At 44.3% G+C, this 23218-nt stretch overlaps 3 protein-coding genes across 3 annotated transcripts; 1 reads left to right on the top strand and 2 right to left on the bottom strand.

Annotated features, from left to right (window-relative positions):
• Positions 1 to 6938: 6938 nt before the first annotated feature.
• Positions 6939 to 7928, bottom strand: LOC121053989. The gene is made up of 2 exons (XM_040522754.1): positions 7490 to 7928; positions 6939 to 7372 (listed from the first exon to the last, which is right to left on the bottom strand). The coding sequence occupies exons 1-2, from the start codon at positions 7926 to 7928 to the stop codon at positions 6939 to 6941; spliced, it is 873 nt and encodes a 290-aa protein (XP_040378688.1).
• Positions 7929 to 14164: 6236 nt separating this feature from the next.
• On the top strand, positions 14165 to 17105 carry LOC102709440 (putative HVA22-like protein g). The gene is given in 8 exon segments (XM_015834677.1): positions 14165 to 14346; positions 15091 to 15137; positions 15223 to 15321; positions 15413 to 15450; positions 15453 to 15468; positions 15560 to 15623; positions 15697 to 15906; positions 16333 to 17105. Coding segments are annotated over 7 exon segments (876 nt in total). The 5' UTR covers positions 14165 to 14346; positions 15091 to 15105; the 3' UTR covers positions 16750 to 17105.
• A 3444-nt stretch (positions 17106 to 20549) lies between these two features.
• LOC102700975 (expansin-like A1) lies at positions 20550 to 22828 on the bottom strand. Its single transcript, XM_040522757.1, has 5 exons — positions 22595 to 22828; positions 22376 to 22488; positions 22110 to 22288; positions 21156 to 21288; positions 20550 to 21043 (listed from the first exon to the last, which is right to left on the bottom strand). The coding sequence occupies exons 1-5, from the start codon at positions 22731 to 22733 to the stop codon at positions 20795 to 20797; spliced, it is 813 nt and encodes a 270-aa protein (XP_040378691.1). The 5' UTR covers positions 22734 to 22828; the 3' UTR covers positions 20550 to 20794.
• Positions 22829 to 23218: the final 390 nt, after the last annotated feature.

Below are 23218 nucleotides of genomic sequence, written 5' to 3'. Positions count from 1 at the left end.
GTGTGAGGAACTCCTCTATCTTCTAGCTTCTACTTATATTTAAATTTTAATTTTAAATTTAGAGTTGATTTTAAAGTTTTTTTTAGTTTTTTTTTAAAAAAAATCTTTTTTGACCGCTGAGAACATGAATAGAGTTTTATTTATAAATTATTTTTTGTTGGTAAAAATATTGTTTCACTCTTTCTTTGAAAAAACCAAACAATAACCCTGCTAGGCAGCAACTCATGTTTAATATCCTTTCTGAAATCTGAATGATCAACCATGGTATTCGGTATTCTTTAATCCAAACTCCAGCTTTCAGACATCAAATATATGAAAACACCGAGGACAGTGTTGTGTTTGTAAAAGAAGAATTGGGAATTGTTAAAGATACTATCTGAAATACAATGTTACTAGTTATATGATATTTAGTCTTTTTTATAGTTTTTTTATTAGAACTCTTATATTTTTCCCTTTATATCTCTTATAAACTATAAGGGGAAGAGTGTGGTGGTCTGTTGTATTTTCATACATTATAATCACCTTCTTATAATCTTCTTATAATGATTCTTATAATCTTGTTATAATGATTATTACCGGTTGGCTCTCATATTTTTTTCTCGTAAGGGTTTACACATTAAATGCAGGTATCCATTCTCCGTATATTTTTCTAACGGGAATTATTTGATTCACATAAGGGAACGAAGGTTCATTATTGAATGTACTGTTCCTTGAATAATATCCAGATTTTTCGGTGGTGTTTAGTTGCCAAATTTTTTTGGCAAAAACATCATATCGAATGTTTGACCGAATGTCGGGAGGGGTTTTCGGACACGAATGAAAAAAAACGAATTTCACGGCTAGCCTAGAAACCGCGAGACGAATTTTTTGAGCCTAATTAATCCGTCATTAGCACATGTTGGTTACTGTATCACTTATGACTAATCATGGACTAATTAGGCTCAAAAGATTAGTCTCAAGATTTCTTCCATATCTGTGCAATTAGTTTTTTGGTTCATCTATATTTAATATTTTATTTAGATATCAAAAATTTAATATGATGTTTTTAGAAAAAAAAATTTAAGAACTAGACAAGGCCTTCACATCCCTGTCAGGTTCTCTCTTGACATGATCAGGTCAGTCACCAGCCAGCACTTTCCAGTTTGATGGAATGATCCAGCGGCAGCCTGTTTATCTTATCTTTACCTTACCAACAACGAAAGGCAAAAAGCTCCTGCTTTTCACCCAGAGGCAGACGACATCTAATCAAACACTCGAACAACTGCCATTGCCAGCCAACACGGACGCTCACCTGGAGTCAAGAAACGCTCTTGTTGAGATACTCAATTTTTTTTTTCATAAACGTCACAGATACTTAAATAGAATATTAAACATTGATAAAACAAAAAACTAATTACACAATTAAATCACGAGACGAATCTTTTGAGACTATTTAAGCCATCATTACCTATAAGTGTTACAGTAACCTACATGTGCAAATGATGGCTTAATTAGGCTTAAAAGATTCGTCTCGTGATTATTCTATAACTGTGCAATTAGTTTTTCGTTCCATCTGTGTTTAATGCTCTATTTAGGTATCTCAATATTCAATGTGATGTTTATGCCAAAAAAATTTTGGGATCTAAACAAGGTGGTGTTTAGTTGCCAAATTTTTTTGGCAAAAACATCACATCGAACGTTTGACCGGATATCGGAAGAGGTTTTCGGATATGAATAAAAAAACGAATTTCACGGCTAGCCTAGAAACCGCGAGACAAATCTTTTGAGCCTAATTAATCTATCATTAGCATATGTTTGTTACTATAGCACTTGTGGCTAATCATGGACTAATTAGGCTCAAAAGATTTGTCTCAAGATTTCTTCCATAACTATGCAATTAGTTTTTTGGTTCATCTATATTTAATGCTTTAGGTGTTAAAAAATTCGATGTGATGTTTTTAGAAAAAATTTAAGAACAAGGCCTAATTGTGCATACACGGGGATCTTTCTCTGGATGGGGTTCCAAACGGTCTAATCAGCGCACCCAAAATAAGAATAATCATTAGCATATGATTAATTAAGTATTAGCTATTGTAAACTTAAAAAATGGATTAGTATAATTTTTTAAAACAATTTTTATATAATTTTTTTAAGAAAAAATGTACCGTTTAGTAGTTCAGAAAACGTGCGCACGAAAAAAGGGAGGGAATTTGAAGTTAACGGTGCATCGCGAACGAGCCCACCGTCAGAGCAGCATTGCAGTGTACTATGCTAATGAGCCTGAAAAAAATTTTCGAGGAGGTTTCCCCAAGTTAATTTGGTCCATCTTAACGAGATCAAAGTAACTGCATATATCGCCACACCAACCAATTGTTCTGCTTCGTATCACCCTTAATTTGCGTTTGATGGCTTTTCATTTTAAGTGCAACAGGAAGAGAGAGCAACAAAGTGGACAAGTTGGCAACTTACTCTGCCCATTTTATGTGTGGCTGATCTGGCACGCACACGGGCAACGACTACACCATGTGTCCATGTCGTCTACTACTAAGTTTACAGCTGATTAACGATGATATGCATCTTTTGTTACTGCTAAAAGTACGCGTTTATGACGTGCTACAGTGTTAGTAAAACTGTAACAAATTTATCGATTCATCGGCTGCGCCGCCAGCATGACGTCCTGGGCCTCCTGCCAATGCAATCCTCGGGTAGATTTATCTAGCTCTAGAGCCACCAAAAGATTTTTCACGAACTCATAGTTAAGATAATCCTACTCACGTGCACTGACAGCTTATCGGGATAAAATAACCTAATGTGGCAGCAGATTACAGCACGTTAACTGCCAACGAAATCGTTGCAGGTTCCAAATTGGAGTAGTTAAAAATACTCCGTAGCTACTACTAGCCGACTAGCTGCTGCCACTCTCATAGTGTCGTTTTCATAATACAAATATTCATGTTTACAAACCGGCATCTCCAATTCTCCATCGCCATCGCTGTTGATATTGCCGTGCAAAAGACAAGTTGGAAAGCTTGAGAGACCATTTTCTTCGTTTCCCACAAAAACCATATTAAAGCATGCCCAAATCATTACCACTAGGTAGTCCGTACGTACACGTACGTACCCACCGGAAAAGCACGGGATTAGCTACAGATCAGGTTAATAATTAAAGCAGAAAAGATGGGAATAATCCGGTTAGCAGGATAACGACATGAACCGAACCATATCAACCGATTACAGAAGCACATATGCATCACGCATGAGCAATTTTACCGAGGAATTTTACCGAGAAGTTAGCAAGAGATAATATTATTTTCTAGATAAAATTTGGTATCTCTTGATAATTTAGATAGAAGTCAATTTTACATCATGACATCTATTCGGTCATATGAAAAATGCTCTGCGTGCATACACTGCAGCAAATTATGCATCAGCTATGGATGCTTGATGCTTCACCTGCCACACATTGGAACCGATAGCGTCTAAATAATACTTTAGGGGTTGTATAAAGTTGTCACGCATCGTAATAAACAAGTCCAATCAAATTAGCATATTCTTTAGTTACATTTATGAAGAGTTTTTCTCTCCTTTGGTCCCCGTGTTTTCAACTCAAAAAACACGGTAAAATATTTTTTATTTCTGTCTAAAGTATGGCTCACATTTTGTTAGACATAATTTACAAGATAACGTGGACCACGGTAGCTTGAAAACTTCATTCCACAATTAAAAATTACTACATTCATCATAAAAAAATCATATTTTTTTATATTCGAGTTTGTGAAAGCAGAAAACAAATAAATTAAAACTCCTATCTTCGTCTTAAATATAAATATTTCTATAATATTTAGCAGGATTAAGCTCGATAAAAAAATGATACCCCTTAGTAAACAATAAATGGACAATAGTGGGAGATAGGCAGAGGTAAAATACAAAAATTATTGAATGGAAGTTAATAGGACAAATATTAATGTAAATAGTGTCAAAATGTTTATATTTTGATAGTGTAATATTTAAAATATCAAAAAATATTTATATTTTGGAACAAATGAAGTATATGAAACAGAGAATAATTGTATTGAAATTTGATAAATTTATGGTCATTATCTTCCTTTTGATTTTGTATTGATATTGCTTCGTGTGGTATGGATATTAAATAAAGAAATAAGCCGCAAAGGTTGCAGCTCCAGGTGCTCATCCACGCGGGATTCGCTGCCGCTTTGCGCCTTTGCGCTTTCGATCATTGCGTGCGTGCCCCTAGGGGGTGCGTTCGGTTGGGCACGTTTCCGCGAGACGGGCGAGAGCGACGTGACGCGCGTCGCTTCAGGCTTCACGCAGCACGCGTTTCCATCTGCCCGTTTTTGCGGCCGCCTGCACCGCATGCCCTGATGCCCCGACGCCCGACGGCATCGCATCGCATCCCATACCATCGCATCGCCAGTTCGCCACGCCATCCGCGCACGCCGGAATCACAGGAGCGCGGTTGGAGCTCGGTCTTGTAGTTTTGCACGAGACGACGGCGAGAGAGAGAGAGAGGCGTGCGTGTGAGCGAGCGGCCGTGTAGTAGTAGTACGTGCTGCGGTGGCAGTGGCAGTGCTCGTCGGAGGGCGCGCCACGAGCCTGCCGAGCTGGTTCGTGCGCGCGTGAGCGTGACCACGGTCCCACTCCCACCGTGATGCCTGTACTGCCAGCCTTTCGGCTGCGGACACCGTGCTGTACCTGTACTATCTCATCGGCGCCGTCCCAGCTGAGTTGGCTCCTCTGTTTCATGGGGCCGTCATCTCTGGGATCCATTAGTTGGCCCATGACCACAGTTTCGGCCTGTGGGCTAGGCTATTACTAGTTGCTCAAAGCCTGCATGGAATCTGAAGTCAAAGCTCAGATTTCGACTACTACCATGGTTACGAATCACACAAGGACAAGTTTGATAGTTTCCGATCTTTAGCTGTCCTAGTTGCCTGAACGATCACATCGAAAATTAAATGTGCTTTGATTAGATTGGCACCGGTGTCCGTCCTACTAACTCCTAAATGATCACCATGTCACGTCCTCGAACTAACGCCTAACAACGTGCAGAAAATTTCCCTGGATCTCGTGATGGATCATTGGATCGTAGTGGGCTCCATGAAGCGGGGCTGTCCAGGCCCATCTTGGGGGGGGGCCAATGGTGCCGAAAACGAAAGTGGTAGTAAGCTTCCATGCACGACGGCAGAAGCGAGTGATGGCATTGGTTTCTTCGGGAAGAACTGAAGAAGGACAACACAACCGATTCGTTAGCTTGTCCAATTCAATCCCAAGTAATGCAAAAATGATTGGAGAATTAGTCGCCAATATAAATATTTGTACTACTGTTTCGTGAACAACCATGACCAATTGACCAAAGAGCTAGTAATGGATTTCAGATTTTTTTTTTCAGTACAAAGCCGACACAACTTCAGAGTTCAGATGCGCCAAATTATACGGATCCGTGCATGCTTCCGATTCTAGTTTAGATCGCGACCTTCTAGCTAGATAAATTATGGGCTGAACAGGTTTGATGTGCACGCTAAAGATGGGGCATGTACACTGTATTCGTTTGGTTTTACAAAGGAAAGATCCGACTTAAAAGTGCAGCTTTTCGTGAATGACGATCTCTAGCGGTTTAGCCCTGTATTTTCACTTCTATTTATACTTACAAGTCAAAATTTAAAATTTAAATTTATAATCTTAAATCTAAATCTAAAGTAGATTTATAAATTTTCCAGCATTGGGTTTATATCGATAAGAACAAATATATAAATATTTTATTCACATATATTTTTTATTTGTAAATATGCAGTTTGATTTTTTTCAATTAACTCCAGGTGCATTAACCTTCGCGACCAACCGACTTATCTGAAAGTTCTAACAGGATGCAAGAGGAACCAATTCTGCGCTCTCGAACAATGAACGGTGCCTGCATTGGTGCTCCCCATTTGCAAATTAAAGCTACAGCAGTCCTGCTAGTACTACTTACTGAGACAATTTTAAGTAAAATGTCCACTGTTCCTGTCAGTATACTATAGAAAGTGCTGCTCAATAACTCACAAAGACAGACATCATCGTCCTTTCGCTTACGATTAAGCTAAAATTTAAATTTACAACTTAAATTTAGAGTTAGTTTTAATATTTTTATTGTAATTTATTTTTCAAGCTTTGATTTCAGATTACTAAGAAGATATATATATATATATATATATAAGCTTTACACACAAATTGTTGTTTAACTATCATTAAGCCGCTGAGAATTACATAATGCAGCTGCAAGCCTGCACCAAACGCCAGCTTAAATAGAAAGCAAAGTTGGTCAGTTCGATTCCAACCTGATACATTAACTCTCTTTGACCCAATTCCATGTGATGCCAAACCGACCGCACGGCTTACGCAATTTACAAAGATTCATTTTAGAGATTGAAAAAAAATGCATGTGAATAAAAAGAAGAGACCTCACATGATCGACTTAACGGTTCTTTTCCAGTTGAGAGCCGAACTCTACAATCTACTCCAGTATTCGTGCTATCTGCCTAGCTGGAACTGAAACGGGGATAAAGTTGCAGTTGCATCGACGTAGGAGTATCATAAATCTGGTATTCAGAAATTGACATTAACTCGTATCAAAATTAAGGTCTAACATTAGTGCACGATTTAATTGCCAGGTTTATATAGTTGTTTCTTGTCACCTAAAAGCCCAGGAAAGCATCCACTGAATTTGGACGCAATCCACCAAAGTGAGATTCTATAAACATTTGATTTGGAATTGAAAACAAAGAACTACTAAATTTTACTGAATATTTCGCCTAAACACAACTTCATTCCATTGTGAAAGTCCTATACATCATGTACGCAACCTACTAAAACTAAGAACGATGTCAAACAAATCCGCATTGTCCTGAGTTCTAATCTTTCATGAATTTTCACGGCAGAGAAGTCTTTAGTCATCACGGTGATCAAAAGCAGGGCGTCAGTACGTTGAGCAGCGACACCCTCGCGTTCACGAGCGCCCGGTACACCTGCTCGACGCCTTCCTCCGCCGCCACGACGCATTCCTCCAGCCTGAGCAGTCGCTCCATGGCCGCCTTCCTTTCCTCCTCTTCCTCGTCGATGCATTCATCCAAAGGCGTCTCCTTTGGGCCTGCTCCGGACTCGCTGTAGGCAGCGATCGACACCGTGCGCCGTCGCCACCGCAGGAGGTCTGCCACCCACCACACCGGCGCGACTGCGACCTTGGCGGGAGAGGCTGCGGTCGGGGACGTCAACGACCGCGAGGCAGAGGAGGCGGATGCAGATGCGAGCCCGGCGAAGATGGAGGCCGACGCGGCCGCCGCCGCGCACGTGGCGGCCTCGACGGCCTCGGCTAGCGCAGCCTCGCCGGAGTCGGACGCTGCGGCGGCGGAAGAGGAACGGTAGGAGAGGTCACGCAATGTGGAGGCAAGGCGGGAGAGGTCGCGGTCTGAGCGGCGGCGCGCGCGCAGCGCGGCGGCGAGGCGGGTAGCGTCGCGGCGGCGGAGCGCGGCGTGGGCCTCGGCGAGGAGCTGCTTCAGCGACAGAAGCGCCTCGCGGAAGCACCCGTGTGCGTCGGCGAGGAGGAGGAGGTCATCCAGAAGCCGCTCCGTCCAGGGCGCCGTCTTGCGCGGCGGCCGGAGCGGGTCCTGCGCCTGCGGGTGGTGGAGCAGCTCCGTTAAGCCCGCCAAGAGCCGGGCCAGGTGGCCGACCCCGTCACCGATCCACTCCGGGCCAGCTTGCGCCGGCGCCTCAGTCCACCCGAGGAGAGCACTCGCCGACTCGTGCAGGCCAGCGACGACCGGGTGGAAGCGGCCGGGGAGGCTGGCGGAGCGGGCGCGGGAGTAGGAGAGCTTCTTGTGCCGTGTCCGGCGGAGGTAGGACGATGCCTTGGGGATGGTGAGCGCGGTGAGCCGTCGGCGGAATCCCGCTGCCATCTGCGGCGTCGTGCCTAGCTCCGGCTTCCGGCTTGCTCGATAAGCTGTCTCCCGGCGTATGGGCTTCCGCTGTTCGATCGCGTTGGTGGTGGTGGCCGTGGAGTGGCAAGTGGATCGCGGGTGTTTTTATAGGGTCGCGTCGCGTGGATTGGTAGAGCCCGCACGGGTGGGAGGGGTGTGGTCGTGTTCGTGTGGATAGTGGCATCCAGGCGCCAGTGGCGGAGTGGGCTCGTACAGTAGGATTTTTCACTCCGCTTTGAGCTTTGCGCAGCTTCAGCTTACGAGACAAGACTCTCCAATTGTCTGATTAACCACCGTGTTCTGCAAGCCAGGAAGAACTGGGAAGGCGCTAGCACAAGATTCTTCTGGTAACCTGACGAGGATCAGGACAAGATAGTGACACAGTGTCTACTCCATCCGTCCCAAAACAAATTAACTTTTTATTTTTTTAATATGATGTTTGACTTTTCGTCTTATTCAAAAAAATTTTACGATTAATAATTTTATTTTTATTAAATGATAAACATGAATAGTATTTTATGTGTGGCTAATTTTTTTAAAAAATCTTAAAAATTATTCAAATAAGATGTATAGTCAAACAAGCTCGACAAAAAAACGAAAAGTTAGTTTTTCATGGGACGGAGGGAGTACAGTAAACAATAAAGCATGCATAAGAATTGGCAGTTATATACGTACGACGATTTTTTACGATAAACTATTTCTCTTTTAATCATGTCTTAGTACTCATGAGGGTCGATTCTCGATTCTCAAATAGAATTCTGTAATCGAGGGTTATTTTAGACTAGAGTGAAGTACACTAGCGGTCCTTAAACTTGTGTGTATGTGTTATTTAGGTCCTCGAACTCTCAAAATGTATTTTTGGGTCCCCGAACCTGTCTGGTGTGTCATATAGGTCCAAACGGGTCCCGACCCGCTCCATCCGCTGACATGGCATGCCACGGTGGTGCCTACATGTTGGTGGGGCCATGTGGGTCCCACACGGCGATGTCGTCGCCGGAGATACTGACATGTGGGACTTACGTGGCCCCACCAACACGTAGGTGCCACCGTGGCATGCCACGTCAGCGGATGGAGCGAGTTGGAGCCCGTTTGGACCTATATGACACACAGACCAGTTCGGGAACCCAAAAATACATTTTAAGAGTTCGGGGACCTAAATGACATATGCACACAAGTTTAGAGACCGCTGGTGCACTTCTCTCTTCTATATTATGTTGATATCTTTTACTACTTCGTGTTTTTTTTACTTTTTTTACACTGTATCAGTGTGTATCGAGTTTGTTCCTGTGTAGACTTTAGTAATTGGATTTAGCTTGTTGAGTAAAGACCGGAGTGTTATTCAATTATCTAAAAAAAATACCACGCGAGCGTCGTTATGTTTCTGTCCCGCGTCGTTGCACTTATTGTACTAAGATTAAAAAAAAGACCGCATGCGTAGTATTTTTTCACAAATATTTTCCGGATTTCTACTGTACCACTAAAAGTACCCATAGTGTAACTCTATCGATGCCTTATTATTCAATTTAGAGGAGCTTTCACCCTAATAATAGGAAAAGTAGGGGACTACATACATAAATACAAGAACGCACTAATCCATATGTTTTTTAGAGCAGTTTTACCGTGCTCCATCCTACCTCTTGAGAGGCAAGAGCTCTTGGTTAATATTGACCGTTCAATTTTGTCATTTTATTTTAATCAACATAAAAAGATTTTAACATCTCATTAATTTATCATGGCCAAATAAGTAAAGCATTATTACAGTAATCTCCTTTTCTTGCTAATCGTGCATGCATGCATACTATGAAAATAATAATAATAACATCAAACACATTAATTTCATATAATAATATTAGACAAAGTTTTGGTGGACCAATATATCAGTTGGATTCCACATGACAATATTAGGCATAGGCCGTCACTTCAACTTATATTGCCGTCTACCATGTCAGATTCCATGTTCCGTCAAGGTGATTTATATTTCATACGCACTAACTAGGTGTCGGGAGGATAGATAGATTTTTTGAAACAAAATATATTTTTGATTTTTTAAGAATATTATAAATCAAAATGTTCAGTTTGAAGCCCTCGCAACCGTGCGGGCCCTGCCCCCCGGTGTGGGAGCACCTGGCGGGTGGCGGCCCACGGCACAATGCGCTGACACGTGCATATGCGCCGGTGCCTCGGGGACCCGTCCGCCCGCTCGGCGCGCGCCGGCCCACCTCCCGCACAGCTCACGCCCATTCAATGCCCCCCCGCCAGTCATGGCCGCGCGCGTCGGCGTCTCCGTCCCCTCGCCCGCGCGCTCGCTCCCTAGTTCCCTCCTCCGCGCCAAGAGAAGACCCCACCCCCACCCCCACCCCCGCCTCCGCTCCGCTGTCCCGGCCATGCATCGCCTCGCCGTTGGTGGGGGCGGATGGATGCGTGCATGGGTGCACCGCACTGGCGCTGCGTCCCATCTGTGGTCGGCCCCGCCCTCCCCTCTCCGGCTCGTTCGACGGGGACGTCTCGCGCTTGATACCGGCTGGCCTTGGTGGCCTGCAAGGAGGGGAGGGATCGCCATATCTCGCGACTTCAAAGCTCATCCATCGTCTGGTGCAGTGGAGGGGCCGCCGTCGTACGAGCAGCAAGCAAATCATTGTGATGACTTGCCAACCGCTGCCCTGGCCTGCTGCTACTCCATACCCGTCCTTGATAGTTCCATGTGGGGTTCGACCCTATGGATGGATGGATGGATGGATGGATCGATCGGGTCTGAGACGATGAAATCAATCATTGGGTTTGGGTTGGTGTCCCTCTCTGCATCATATCAATGCATCGCAGTGTGTACTGTATATATCTCCTTTGGTGTTATTTGGCTGGATCGATATGATCAGCTCTCTACAATCAGGACCTGTTTGGTTCTGCAGGACTAGTTCGCTGCAGGATTGTTTCCAAGCTCCCCGCAAGCTAGATAGAGCGGACCATCTCTCGTTGCCCTGTCACGATCCTTTTCGTTTGTTGCACGTACGCACCGAGCTTTTCCCAGGTTTTCCTTGTTCTGCTTTTTACTGACGATGCATTTGGCTCCTTCTGGTTCCTGAATCTGATCTGGATGGAAGAATCCATCGTTACTTCTCATCTGGAAAGTACCGCTTGTCCTCAGATATACTAACACATCGGCCGTTTGGTGCCTTGCATATGTGTATGGATCAAACTCTATTATACTATGATTTCTAATTTTCTACCAGTACGCCCTGTGCTTGTAATTTTCTATTGTTTTACATTCAACCTTTCTTTAGCGATTCCAATGAGATATTACTCCATCCAGATAAAGAGATAGTAGATCTACACACATGAAAGCGTGCAACAAAAGAATTGCAGCACCGTGGCCTACGAGGGACAATGAAGAGCATAACAGGCGGTACAATAGCAGTACTGTATATCAGATGCATTGCACTGCAAATAATTTAATGAACGCCAACTGTGCTATGATTAGTCTGCAAATCTCAAGGTGTTTATAGAGTGGGGCTAGCTCTCTCGACGTTGAAAGCTTGCATGCGACGTGTCCTGCTGCCAGCAGTGCCATCCATCCTTGTCACTTTGCAGGTGACAGAGTTGTGGTATCATACTATCATCATCAGTTCATCATTGATCAAATTGGTCAACAGGATCAGCTGAACGACCCATTAATTAATGACACCCTCTTTACGCACATAAACACATTAAGCACACGAGATGTTGATGTAAACATTCTGGAGACTGGAGGATTTATATTGTTCACAGGTTTCTCGAAAGGGGGATGAGTGACTGAAGATTATGAAATTTACATCAAATGATTTTTGTTGGAAAAAGCTATTGACATGACTCTGTGACTGAAGACTATCCAGAGTCCAGACATGCTTCTAGCCTCAGATCACACTGGAGGGAGACGAGTACATTGGATCATGACATAAACAGATTTCTCTCAAGGGTGTACTGTTACTCAAGATTGCACCAAATGCTCTTCCCCAATCTGAACCTTGAAGTTTGTACTACTAGTCAACAAGAAATCCAATCGTATCGTCCATCGTTTGCAGTGAAGCCAAATTGACTTGGTTGGGGTTCGTGCATGCCGTTGCAGTGTGTGAGCAGAAACGAACCCGAGTTGTTTGAGAATCAGCCAAGAATCAGTGACCGTGAGAGAGCGGCTGGAACGAATGTGCAGAAAACGCCACCGGCCGCCGATTTGGTCGGCTGAGTTAGTTAATCACGGCTGCGGAATCTGTCTCTGGAATGTGAGCATGTTCGTCTTGCGGATAAAAAGAAATCTAGCGATGAATGCATGCATGTGCTGTGGCTATCAAGCATGAGGGCATTTCCAACCCAATGACTATGATGATATCCATAGCATTAAATAAGTTGTCACATAGGATAAAAAATAATGTGCCAAGTGAATAAATGAGGAAAGAGAATGAAATCATGTCTTGCATGAGACATGATTTCTACACAATATCCAAGATATCATGTGAGATAAGTAGCATTAAATTTAAGTGTGGAATAGTGATGTTTGTATTGGAAGGTAGTATCTAGTACTAGTTTCTTGATGATGAAAAGTTTATAGAAACCATATTTAGTGTTATGAGTTGGGAATGCCCTGACAAAAGGTCTGTTCAGGCAAGCTTTGGGCTCGTTTGCAAAGGCAGGTCTGGATGTAGCTAATCACCGCACGCAATACGAGAAACGCCATTAGTATATGATTAATTAAGTATTATCTATTTTAAACTTGAAAAATTGAATAATATGATTTTTTTAAACAACTTTCATATAAACTTTTTAAGCAAAAAATATACCATTTAGTAGTTTGAAAAGCGTGCACACGGAAAAAGAGGGAGAGATTAGCCCGGTGAGCCTCGTGCGAACGCGCCCATCAGATTCTGAAAAGCAGCTGCTTGGTAATCCGCTTCTGAGAATTTTAAAAAAACTCCTAAGCGGCATTGCTGGACGGCCGACCTTCTGCTTAAGCGCGGCATTCCAAGCCACACTGTGTGCCCCTTCTGTGCCCAGGACCCAGAATCAGCGAACCACATTCTCCTTGGTTGTGTGTTCGTCAGACAGGTCTGGCGCCTGGTGTTGGCACCAGCGGGGTGGGCGTCCCTCTCTCCCTCTCGCGACGCTTACCTTCCTTCCTGACTGGTGCCCCACCTCGAGAGCGTCCTTGCCCAACTCTTCGAGGGCCAGTTTCGACTCCCTAGTCCTCCTCGTCTCCTGGCAGCTGTGGAAGGAATGCAACCGCAGGGTCTTCGACTCGGTGTTGTCTTCCATCCAAGAGGTGCTGGAGTCCGTCCGCTCGGAAGGCCAGCTCTGGTCATTGGCAGGCGTTGCTTCCTTTGGGGATCTTTTGGGAGTGTAGTGTAGAGTGATTGTGTGACTCCTTTTTTGTCTAGTAGAAGCTAGTCCTTTCTCTAAGTTCCCTCTCTAGCTAGTTGTTCGCCGGGCCCGGCCGGCGTTTCTGTTCCAGGTCCCCACCTATGGCCTATCTAGCCTAGGGTGCTTGTGTTTCAAATTCTTTCCTGCTAATATATTGACGTGCAAATCTTTTGCTTATTTGAGGAAAAAAAAGAAAAACTCCTAAACCCAGCTTCTGGTTTCTTAGTTTATTTTTCATGATCTATAACTACAGATTTTTAGAAGCTATGAACTGTTTGGACCAACTTCTGGCAGAAACAGTTTTTAGAAAAAACCGCAGCTAGAAAAATCTCACCCAAAAAGACCCAAAGACTACTATCTCCCAGTAGAGCAGGAGATCGCCGCATCTGCATAAAGTGCAAAGAATTATAGCCGACAATGCTAATCTGCACTCATGCAGATCATTAACTAAAACCAGCAGCAAATTTACAGGATTTATAGTTCAAATCTTAGTGGATAACTGCACACTTGCATTTGCAATAATCTAACCACATGCCATATTCAGCATACTTTCGCATTCTGATTTCTGAATTTCTGATAGAGTGAGAACATAAAACAGGCGGGCCTCCAACACGAACTACTAGACCTGAGGTGGAAGTAACCCAATATAGGGAGGCCAAATATCATAGCCCATTAACGGCCCAATCTAAAGCAGCCCAAGCCGATAGCCGCCGCCGAAACACCTTTGCCCCTGGTCTCGCTGACAATCTCGTGCGGAAACGGCGGCGTTGCTCCCGGCGCGGCGCGCTACGCCGGCGGGCGGCAACTGCGGCGGTTGGGGGGGTACGGGACACGCCGGAGTAGTCGCCCTCCACCATCCTACCTCGGGCAGCCGCGGGGCTGCGCACCCGGAAGCGTATGGCCGCGGAGTGACGCAAGCTTCCTCCACCCTCCTCTCCTTCGGTCAGCGCCGCCGCTGCCGTCATCTGCCATTTCTCGCGCGATCGACCCATTGCTTGTTGCCAGAGGAAAGGTATTTCTCCTTCGTATTAATTATTAGTAGATTTTCTCCACTCGGTTTGAGGCACGGTACGAGTATCAGGTTGTCTTCAGGTATGGATTAGGCTTCTGTTGTAGTGGAGATGTGATCCTGTTTTCTGCATCCCCTTGGATGTTCTACGGTCTGTTTCGCAAGGAGTTTGCATTTGGATTTTGGAGAGATTTGCGAGGCAAACGTAGTGAATACCCTATGTGCGATGTAGTTTTACTGCTTAGGTTGCTCCTCAATTTAGCGAATCAGTTTTGGTTGCTCGTTTGAATTTTTTTTAGTTCGGGGATTCAATTTGATTCCGTTTTCAAACTTGTCATTAGCACTTATGTTTACTAAGTAGGTTGTTCATGTGGATTTCCGTATTGTCTTCAACCTTTGGTATAGTAGTTTTCTTTTCCTGAACTGAACTAGGATAGAAAATCTGAACCCTATAAATAAAGGTTTCTAAAGTTACTATGAATATTATATGATGCAGTCATGATTGAATAATACTTTTAAATGCGTGACGGCTGTATTAATAAGGGGGACAAAAGTTTGAAAGTTGAAACTAACCATAGCGGTATACTGATCTGCTTATCTACGTTTTCTGTTGTAAAAGAGATTAATGAGGGTTCAGGTGTAGCTGCTGCTGTAGATTTGATGCTCGTAGGACATCGATGTTTATGAATGCTGTATTGGCTGTTAAAAAAATTGTATCTAACAAATATTTGTTTTCTTAATCTGTAGGGCTCAGTAGTCAATATGGCTGGCTCATTCATTACTGGAGCTCTAATGTAAGTAGCAGCAATTTGTGCACAATAATACTGCAATAGGTAATAGTTTAGGCCTGTTAAACGTTTGCTATTACCCATTTTTCAGGATTATTCTTGGATATGCATATCCGGCCTATGATTGCTACAAGACGGTGGAACTGAACAAGCCTGGGATTGAGAAGTTGCGGTTCTGGTGTCAGTACTGGTATGCTTTTTTGTGCCCATTTGTTTTAGTTTGGAATATAATTGTTGTTTTTCTTTTGCTTGATCTCAGCTTTGCGATAATGGTTTTGTAGGATTTTACTTGCAGTTCTAACTGTTTTTGATAGAGTTGGGGCAATTTTGTTTCATGGTAAGGTGACCATTTGGAATTGCTTATTTCAAGTGTTACAGTTTAGGGAAACCTTACCTTCTTGCTGATGATAATTTGTGTTTGCGTGTAGGTTGCCAATGTACAGTGAAGCAAAGCTGGCTTTTGTTGTGTATTTGTGGTGTCCGAAAACACTGGTATTGTCCTCTGGTATTTGAAACTGCTAGAATCTATCTCTTGTTATTTGTTCGTAACAGAGGCTGATTTCAGGGGACCGCCTATGTGTATGAATCATTCTTTAAACCATGCATTGCAAAACATGAAGCTGAGATCGATAACAATCTGCTTGAGTTGAGGACTAGAGCTAGTGACATGGTGGTTCTTTACTTCCAGAAGGTTACCAACTATGGTCAGACAAGGTTCTATGAAATCTTGCAATATGTTGCTTCACAGTCACAGACTCAAACATCTCGCTCGCAGGTATCTTTAAAAACGTTGAAGATACTTATGTCCTTTTGCACCTAGTAAAGTTTGGGCCATCCGTGGTATTCTCGTATTAAATTAACACTAGCATTGTTCTCATTATGATCTCTACTACAGTAAGTGACTTAAGAAGCGAGGATTACCTCCTCCCTATTGAATTATGAAATGTTGCACCATTTTAACCACACCATTTACTCTTCACTGTACCAGCAAAGACCATGTCAACAATTTCTGTTTATTGATGGATATAGCGTTTATTATTAGATGATGTGGAGATGTTTGCTGTTTTAATATCAACTTCGTTTGAAGCGGCTGTAGGTTCTAACTGATTGTTTGGAACTGTATATTTAGTAGTTTGACAGTTTATAATTGAAATATATTTGTGTGACATACTGACTTCACTCCAATGTCTTCTTTCTGCAGGCACGTCAACAGCAGCAGCGTCCACCAGGACCACCACCACCACATAATCACCAAGTGAACCCTGCACCTCAGCCTGTTCCTGCACCACCAGTGCCTCCCGTACAAACACAAGATACCCAAGCTCCTCTGACTCCACCAAGGAACCAAGCACAGGATACAACACCAATTCCCGATCCTCCTCCTGGTGCTGTGTCTCCTGCCCAGGCACAGGCACAACCTGGTCCTTCACAAGCTATCGCCACTGACGGCCCTCAGAACACTGAAGCGATGCAGGTTGATCCACCTGGCCCACCATCAACAAGCAACAGACGCAACACCTTGATACCAGACAACGATACGCTCATCCAGGAGGCGATTCGAATGACGCAGGGCCGGCTGAGGAGGCGCATGTCTGGGTCTGGACCGCCGCCAAGTTAGAACCAGCACCAAGGATCATTCGCTGGGATGATTCTGTACCTTGTGCGTTCAACTGATAACAGAAAGAATACTGGGTTGGTGAAACGTGATTCAATTCCTCCCTGGGTGAACGCACATTTTCCTCTTGAAGAAACTGAGAGTCTGAGGCCTGTTGTTGTCGTCTAATGGCTCCCAGTTGTGCATACATAGTGGTAATGATTAGACTTCATCAGTATATTGGCATGTAGAGTGCATCAAGATGGGTCGACCTATAGTCCTTGAAAAGTCAACGATGGGTCATCCGTCATATTGAATTCTGATATGCTGAACATGCAGACTGGCTTGCACAAAATCGCCAAAAAAATTGAAATGGATAATTAGTGCATTGCATATCTCGATGCCTATTGTTTCGTGTAATTTTTAGTCATGTCTTAGTTTTACTATATTACCGATTGATGAGTAGAGTTGTATACAGTCAAAACCTATTGTTTTCAAACTAGTGCCCGAGAATCTTATGCAGCCACATTGGCCCAATTACTGTTCTACTCTAGGCCGTAATTCGTGGATTCAGGCCCAGAAATCAACCTAAGACAGCCACTCAACGGACATTTAGGCCCAGTCTAGGAGTCTTGGAGATATTTTTTCCCAGATTCCTTTTTCGGATAAATAACGTTTTCCATATTCTTTTGCTAATTAAACTGCTTGATCTAAAATTAGGTCGTCCAAATTGAGAATCATGCACTGTCTAGAACATGGTCTTAAGGTTTCTTTTTGTATGCGGTAACTCAACTGTTCCATATAAATTTCATCAGAGTTGGCAAAATTAGTTCCTTGCCATGTGGCTGATAAGCTGATATGAACAAAGGCTGTAGTGTCGATGTGATCTGAGCATCTTCTGAAGGAAGTTGCGTGCTGATGAACAACACCAAAGCTCTCTCTTTCGGTCGTCTAGGTTCAGCGAGATTTATCATGATGTGGTAATGTCATCCTGAGGTAACACGTCTGAGCCTGACTCATCACGACGTTTTACAATATAAGCACCACCTAAACCCAATCATTGCCCTGTTCACTGTTCATTTGTTCTTGCTGGCCTGAGTATTACGGAGTACCTTCATCAACCCTGGTAGATGTCCTGATAATCTGAACCCAAATCATGCTGAGACGACATGTGTCGACATAACAAACAGTTCACTGACAGCATGCATATACACACACAAAAAAAAAACTTCTGCAAACGTCGACCAACTCCTCCTGCTTGAGTTCTTTGATGACTATGCTACTGCTACACATCGTTATTTACGTATTCAGTCAAGTTAATGGGGCTCTCTGTTCATATTTTTTCTTCAGGTATGTTAATATAGTCGCCACCAACTCCTCCTGCTTGAAGAACAGAACAGTGACCCACCCCTCTGCTTGATTGTGTGACACCGCGTCCTTCAGAAAGTAACATCACCAATTTCTCTGAAACATCGTTTCAATTGTCTAATATTGAGTTGCTATCCTTATCATTTAAGTATCTTTGCAAACTTCAGCTTGAAAATACTTGGGTTAGCAACCTACGTCGGCAGATGAAATAAACTATCACTTGTATGCTCGTGGTTCGTTAGCCAACAAAGTGAAAACGAATTCGTTGCAACCATTTGTCACTCGTCTCTGCTCGTAGTAGTTATATTCGATTGGGGTTGCATGCTATATATTTCTTTTCTATCTTGCTATATATTTCTTTTCTATCTTGTCATGAGAAAAACAAATATGTCACCTAATAACTGTCAGTCTCTCACATTGGTGCTAGCAATTCCAAGAGCACAATGAGATGAGATACCGTTGGTTTAGGTAGGCCACCAATTTCTCCACAAGTCACAGGATGGAGTTCATGTGCTTATCAAATAAATCAACTCATGAAGCTGATGGGTACTTGCCCCATCTGTTTCATTAGCTGCATTGCAGAACGCCCCGTCCTAATTATTTTTTTAGATAAATGAATAAAATTAGAACGCCCCTGTCCTACTAATGGATAAGATGCTCAGAACTATGTACAGTACTCATGATTCCGACTTGTGACTTCGGTTATCCGAAACAGAATCGGAATATTACAAATCAGCTATCCATTTTTTTGTTCACTGAACCAAACGAGAACATGATTAGCTTTGGTGCTTAGGATTATCTACACCCTCTGAAGTCTGAATGCATCATAGACCAAATATATATTTCTCTTAAGTACAAGACTTTCCTGTGCTAACTTGGCAACAGCCCTTTAATACTAATCTAGCTGGTATTTCTGTGCACCTAAAAATGAGCAACCATTTTGAATACCTGCCAGAACTGTCCTGATCAATCAACACGGCTAAAAAAACGAGTCCTTCTGTGATTAGGGTTATATTTAACCCTCTGGAGTCTGAATCTAATAAACCTCAAACCAAAGGCTCATCTAGTCATCTGTGCAACATGCAAACAAAGATGGTAAGAAGAAAGATTCAAAACTAACCTTTCCTATTAAAATTCAGTTGTTCATTTGGATGGCTCCTAACCACCAATGATGATTGATTATACGGCAGCAAAATGCCAAGTGTTGGAGGTTACTGAATTCCTACTGCAAGCTAGGAGCTAGCACACAAAAGGACAGCGAATTATACCGCCGGGCCGGCCGCTGTGTCTCACTCGAGTCTCACACACACACCTGCTCTGCTCTGTCCGGCTTTAGCTAGCATCATCGCATTGTGAGCCTACAAATGTTGGAGCCTCAGTGATCAGATCAGATTGTTGCTGCTGCTGCAAATCTATTGATCGATGCTGCCTGAACGCATGATGTACGGTCGACCACCTAACCTTCTCAAGTACTAGTTGCAAGGTTGCTCGAATGTTTTATTGCTTTAGCCCTGAGCGGCTCAGCAGCCAGCAGAACCCTCGGTTTCAAGTACTTCATTTTAATTTGGTTTCAACTACCACCGGCTTGTTAGTTTGTGGAAAAAATAGTTCAAACGGATGGTTTTATATGTGTTCGTGAGCTGTTCGATTAGAAACCAAGACCTGGTCCTAGGTCGTGGAGGGTGTGGGCAGCAAAAATGAAGAACTGAAACCCTGCTACCTAGTTTCAGATCGAAAGGCAGATGATCCGTTGATCCATCACCTGTGTTCTTTTTTGCTGAAAGATAAAGATAATTTTCTATTTTATATATACTTAATTATATAAATGATGGAATTAACTACCCTAAAGAAAATAAATCTTCCTTCAATAGGTGAGACGATAAATTTCTATATAAAAACTAAAACGTGGCTTTTACCATTTAGCGATTTAGAAAATGTGTGCATAAAAGCCAAGGTAAAATCTAAGAAAAAGTTGAGAAGAAAACACTGGCACCACAATGCGAAGGAAAATCTCACTTTCACCGGCAACCTTCGGTTCACCCGGCCACCTGACCATCATATACATTCATACCCCGCACCATGGACTTGTGGTGTCTATGATGGCAGGGAGTCAGAGACTGCAAAGCGTGGTCCACCCGCCAACCGTGCATGTCAGGCTTGCGATTTCGCTCGTAATCTTCTCCTGTAATCACCTCACATTTCTCACTGAACATCCTGATAAGTGATAAGCTTCAACGACCAGCTCCGTCAGCGTGTCTGACCACCACCAACAACGAGCAACATGACGAAGCACACCGTAGGCAGCCAAGCAAGCAACAGCATGTGAGCCGTTTGAAACTGCGATTTGTATGTTAGTTGTTGCCAACGTTATCAGGAGTGTTGTTGCTTCACGACTGCGGCCATTCGATTCGTTTTCTTGGCCTATTGTTTAGGTTCCAGTGGGACGGGACGGTTGCAAGTTGCTTAATTTATCTTACACATCAGCAGCTCATGTACAGGTGAAGTTGGAAAAAGAAGAAGACGAAGAAATGAAAGAGAGAGTCTGAAGTTGCCGAGGGATTAGGAGGACTCTAATCGGGTCAGTGAAATCTCTAACGGAGCCGAGCCATCGTCGTCTTCTTCTCATCGTCAAAGCCCAACCAAAATGGCAGTGACAGGAGAAGTGCAGCTATAGCTCGCCTCTGAATTTCTTTGGCGCGCATCACTTCCACTCGTGCGTGTCGCAGGGGAAGCAGCCTTCTTGCGCGATGTCAGTGATCTGGACCCCCGTGTCATAGACCTCGCCGGCGCGCCACCGCCTCGGCAGGACCTCCCGGTCGGCCCAGACCCACTTCCCGTCGTAGCCGCCGGTCACCACCAGCCGGAGCTGCAGCGGCCCCGGCGGCGCGTTGGCCATGCTCCACGACGGACCGTGCTCCCGCGTCATGAACTTCCAGCTCGACGACCCAACCTGCCCCACAAACAAAAACGCAACTGTTAGATTCTGAGACACCAACACCTGCAGATTTTTAATAGAACACTTCCATGATTGCTGTGTTCCTGTGTTTCTGTGCTGTTTTTACCTGGGCGACGTCGACGGCGACGATGTCGGTTTGGCCGCCTTGGTAGAGGAAGCTGATGGATAGCTCGTTGGGGCCACGGCTTCTCTCGTCGACTCTGACCGAGAGGTTCTTGTGCCTGTACTCGCAAGGTACCCTGCACATGCGAAGTGCTGACGAATTTGAGCCTGATTTCCAATTCCGGCTTAAGACAATCGTGCTCATTATTTATTGCATCGGCTAGTACTTGCCCAAACATTTTCGCACGTACGCCTGTAACTGGTTAAAACTACTACCCCGAAATAAGATTATTTTTCGTTTTTCCGTGTCCAACGTTTAACCATTCGTCTTATTTGAAAAATTTATATAAAAACTTAAAAAAATTAGTCACGCATAAAGTACTATTCATATTTTATCATCCAGTAAGAACAAAAATATTAATCGTAATTTTTTTTAAATAAGACGAATGGTCAAACATTAGACACGGAAAAACGAAAAATGATCTTTTTTCGAGACGGAGGCAGTATGTAAAACCGGCATTTGACTATTTCGGTTTGCTTTAATGAAAAGCTGGGCTCCTTGTTGTGTAAACTAGTCTAATCAGCGTACATAAAACAAAAAAATTATTAGTATATGATTAATTGAGTATTAGCTTTTGAAAACTCAGAAAATAGATTTTTAATTTCTTAAACAACTTTCATATATTTCTTAAAAACACACAATTCAAGAAATGTAGAAGACGGAAAAATTTTCCTCCGTCTTCACTTTCGAACGCGCCCTACGCCTTTTATCAAAAAACTGGTTAAAACTACAGCAGCCGGCCGCAAAACAAATTTGGTTTTTTTACAGTGGTGAAGTTAATCTTTTTTTACGGTGGCAAAAGTTAATCTTTTAGCTATTGTGTGGAACACGAGCTATGTGCGGTTGGTGAAAAGAAAACGAGCAGGTAAAAGTAAAACTTGGTGAGCTTTGCTTTACCTCTTGTACTCGACGTCGACGGCGGCGAGCTTGGTGAGGGACGCGGCCATGCCTGGGTGGGCCATGGCGGCGAAAGCCGGGCTGCTCAGCACTAGGCCGGTCCGGTTCGTCCTGGCGCGGTCCGTGACGACCACCCGGGCGCCCGCCGCGCTGCACAGCTTCTTGTCCTTGCATCTCACCTGAAGCACGGAGCCGATCAATCAAGACCGATCAGCAAGGAACGCCATGGCCGGAAAGCATGCAGCTAGCTAGCGCTTGATTATTACCTGGTAGCATGCGCCGCAGCCGACGCCGCCCCGGTACAGCGCAGGGCCAGCGGCGGCGAGGAATCCGCCGCCGTTGAAGGTCGCGGCCGCCGTGCCATACCCGCAAGAACCGGCTGCGCCACGCAACAGACAACGGAGGAACACAAAGCAATCAGAATTCCGGCCCTCTTCGCTGCAAGCAAACCACGGAATCGAACAGAAAGCGTCGTGTGTTCCTACCAGTCAGGGTGAGCGAGGCGGTGTAGTAAGCCGCTCTGGAGCGGCGCACGCAGCGGTCGCAGCCGGAAGCCAGCCGGGGCGGCGCGAGCAACGCGACGAGCAGCAGCAGCAGCGCGTGCGAAAGGTAGGAGGAGGCCATACTCTCGGGAGTGAGTGGGTAAGTTGCTTCGGGGAAGAGGCCGAGGAGGATTCGTGTGCGTGACGACTGCTTTTATACACCCCGAGCCCGCGCATGCTCGTATCATCGGCACACCCGCGCATGCTCGTATCATCGGCACACACAGGCACAGAATCCTGTTACTACTTACACGGCGCCGTATCTGCAACCGTACGTAGGTAATTATGTTGGCCCGTTAACCAAGAAACTAACTAATCCAAGGCAAACAAGTCACTCGAGATGCAGAGAAAAGTACGAAAGGGACGGGAGGATCCCGCGCGAATCGGCCGCGAGCGTATGTGTACGTCGTGACAGTCGCATGGGCACAAGGCGGTGGCCGTGCCCGACAAAATGGAAGGGGAAACACGAAAAAAAAAGGAGGGGATCGCATCGCACGGGAGGCGCTCTGGCGGCCACCGGCTCCCCACTCGACAGCGCGGCACGCGCGTGGGCGAACCAGCGAAGTG

The sequence above is a fragment of the Oryza brachyantha genome, chromosome 3, assembly GCF_000231095.2.
Source record: "Oryza brachyantha chromosome 3, ObraRS2, whole genome shotgun sequence".
In the NCBI taxonomy this organism is placed as follows: Eukaryota; Viridiplantae; Streptophyta; class Magnoliopsida; order Poales; family Poaceae; genus Oryza; species Oryza brachyantha.
The sequence above is the reverse complement of the archived record's forward strand: the minus strand, read 5'-3'. Positions and strand labels throughout refer to the sequence as shown.

What these genes read in the sequence shown, in the direction of transcription:
- LOC121053989 (XM_040522754.1), bottom strand. Translation starts at nt 7,928, where the DNA reads ATGGCAGCGGGATTCCGCCGACGGCTCACCGCGCTCACCATCCCCAAG. An exon ending in CCACGCCGCGCTCCGCCGCC is followed by an intron (nt 7,373 to 7,489) that starts GCGACGCTACCC and finishes CCGCCGCCGCAG; the next exon opens with CGTCCGACTCCGGCGAGGCT.
- LOC102700975 (XM_040522757.1), bottom strand. Translation starts at nt 22,733, where the DNA reads ATGGCCTCCTCCTACCTTTCGCACGCGCTGCTGCTGCTGCTCGTCGCG. An exon ending in CGCCTCGCTCACCCTGACTG is followed by an intron (nt 22,489 to 22,594) that starts GTAGGAACACAC and finishes TGCGTGGCGCAG; the next exon opens with CCGGTTCTTGCGGGTATGGC. An exon ending in GTCGACGTCGAGTACAAGAG is followed by an intron (nt 21,289 to 22,109) that starts GTAAAGCAAAGC and finishes TCGCATGTGCAG; the next exon opens with GGTACCTTGCGAGTACAGGC.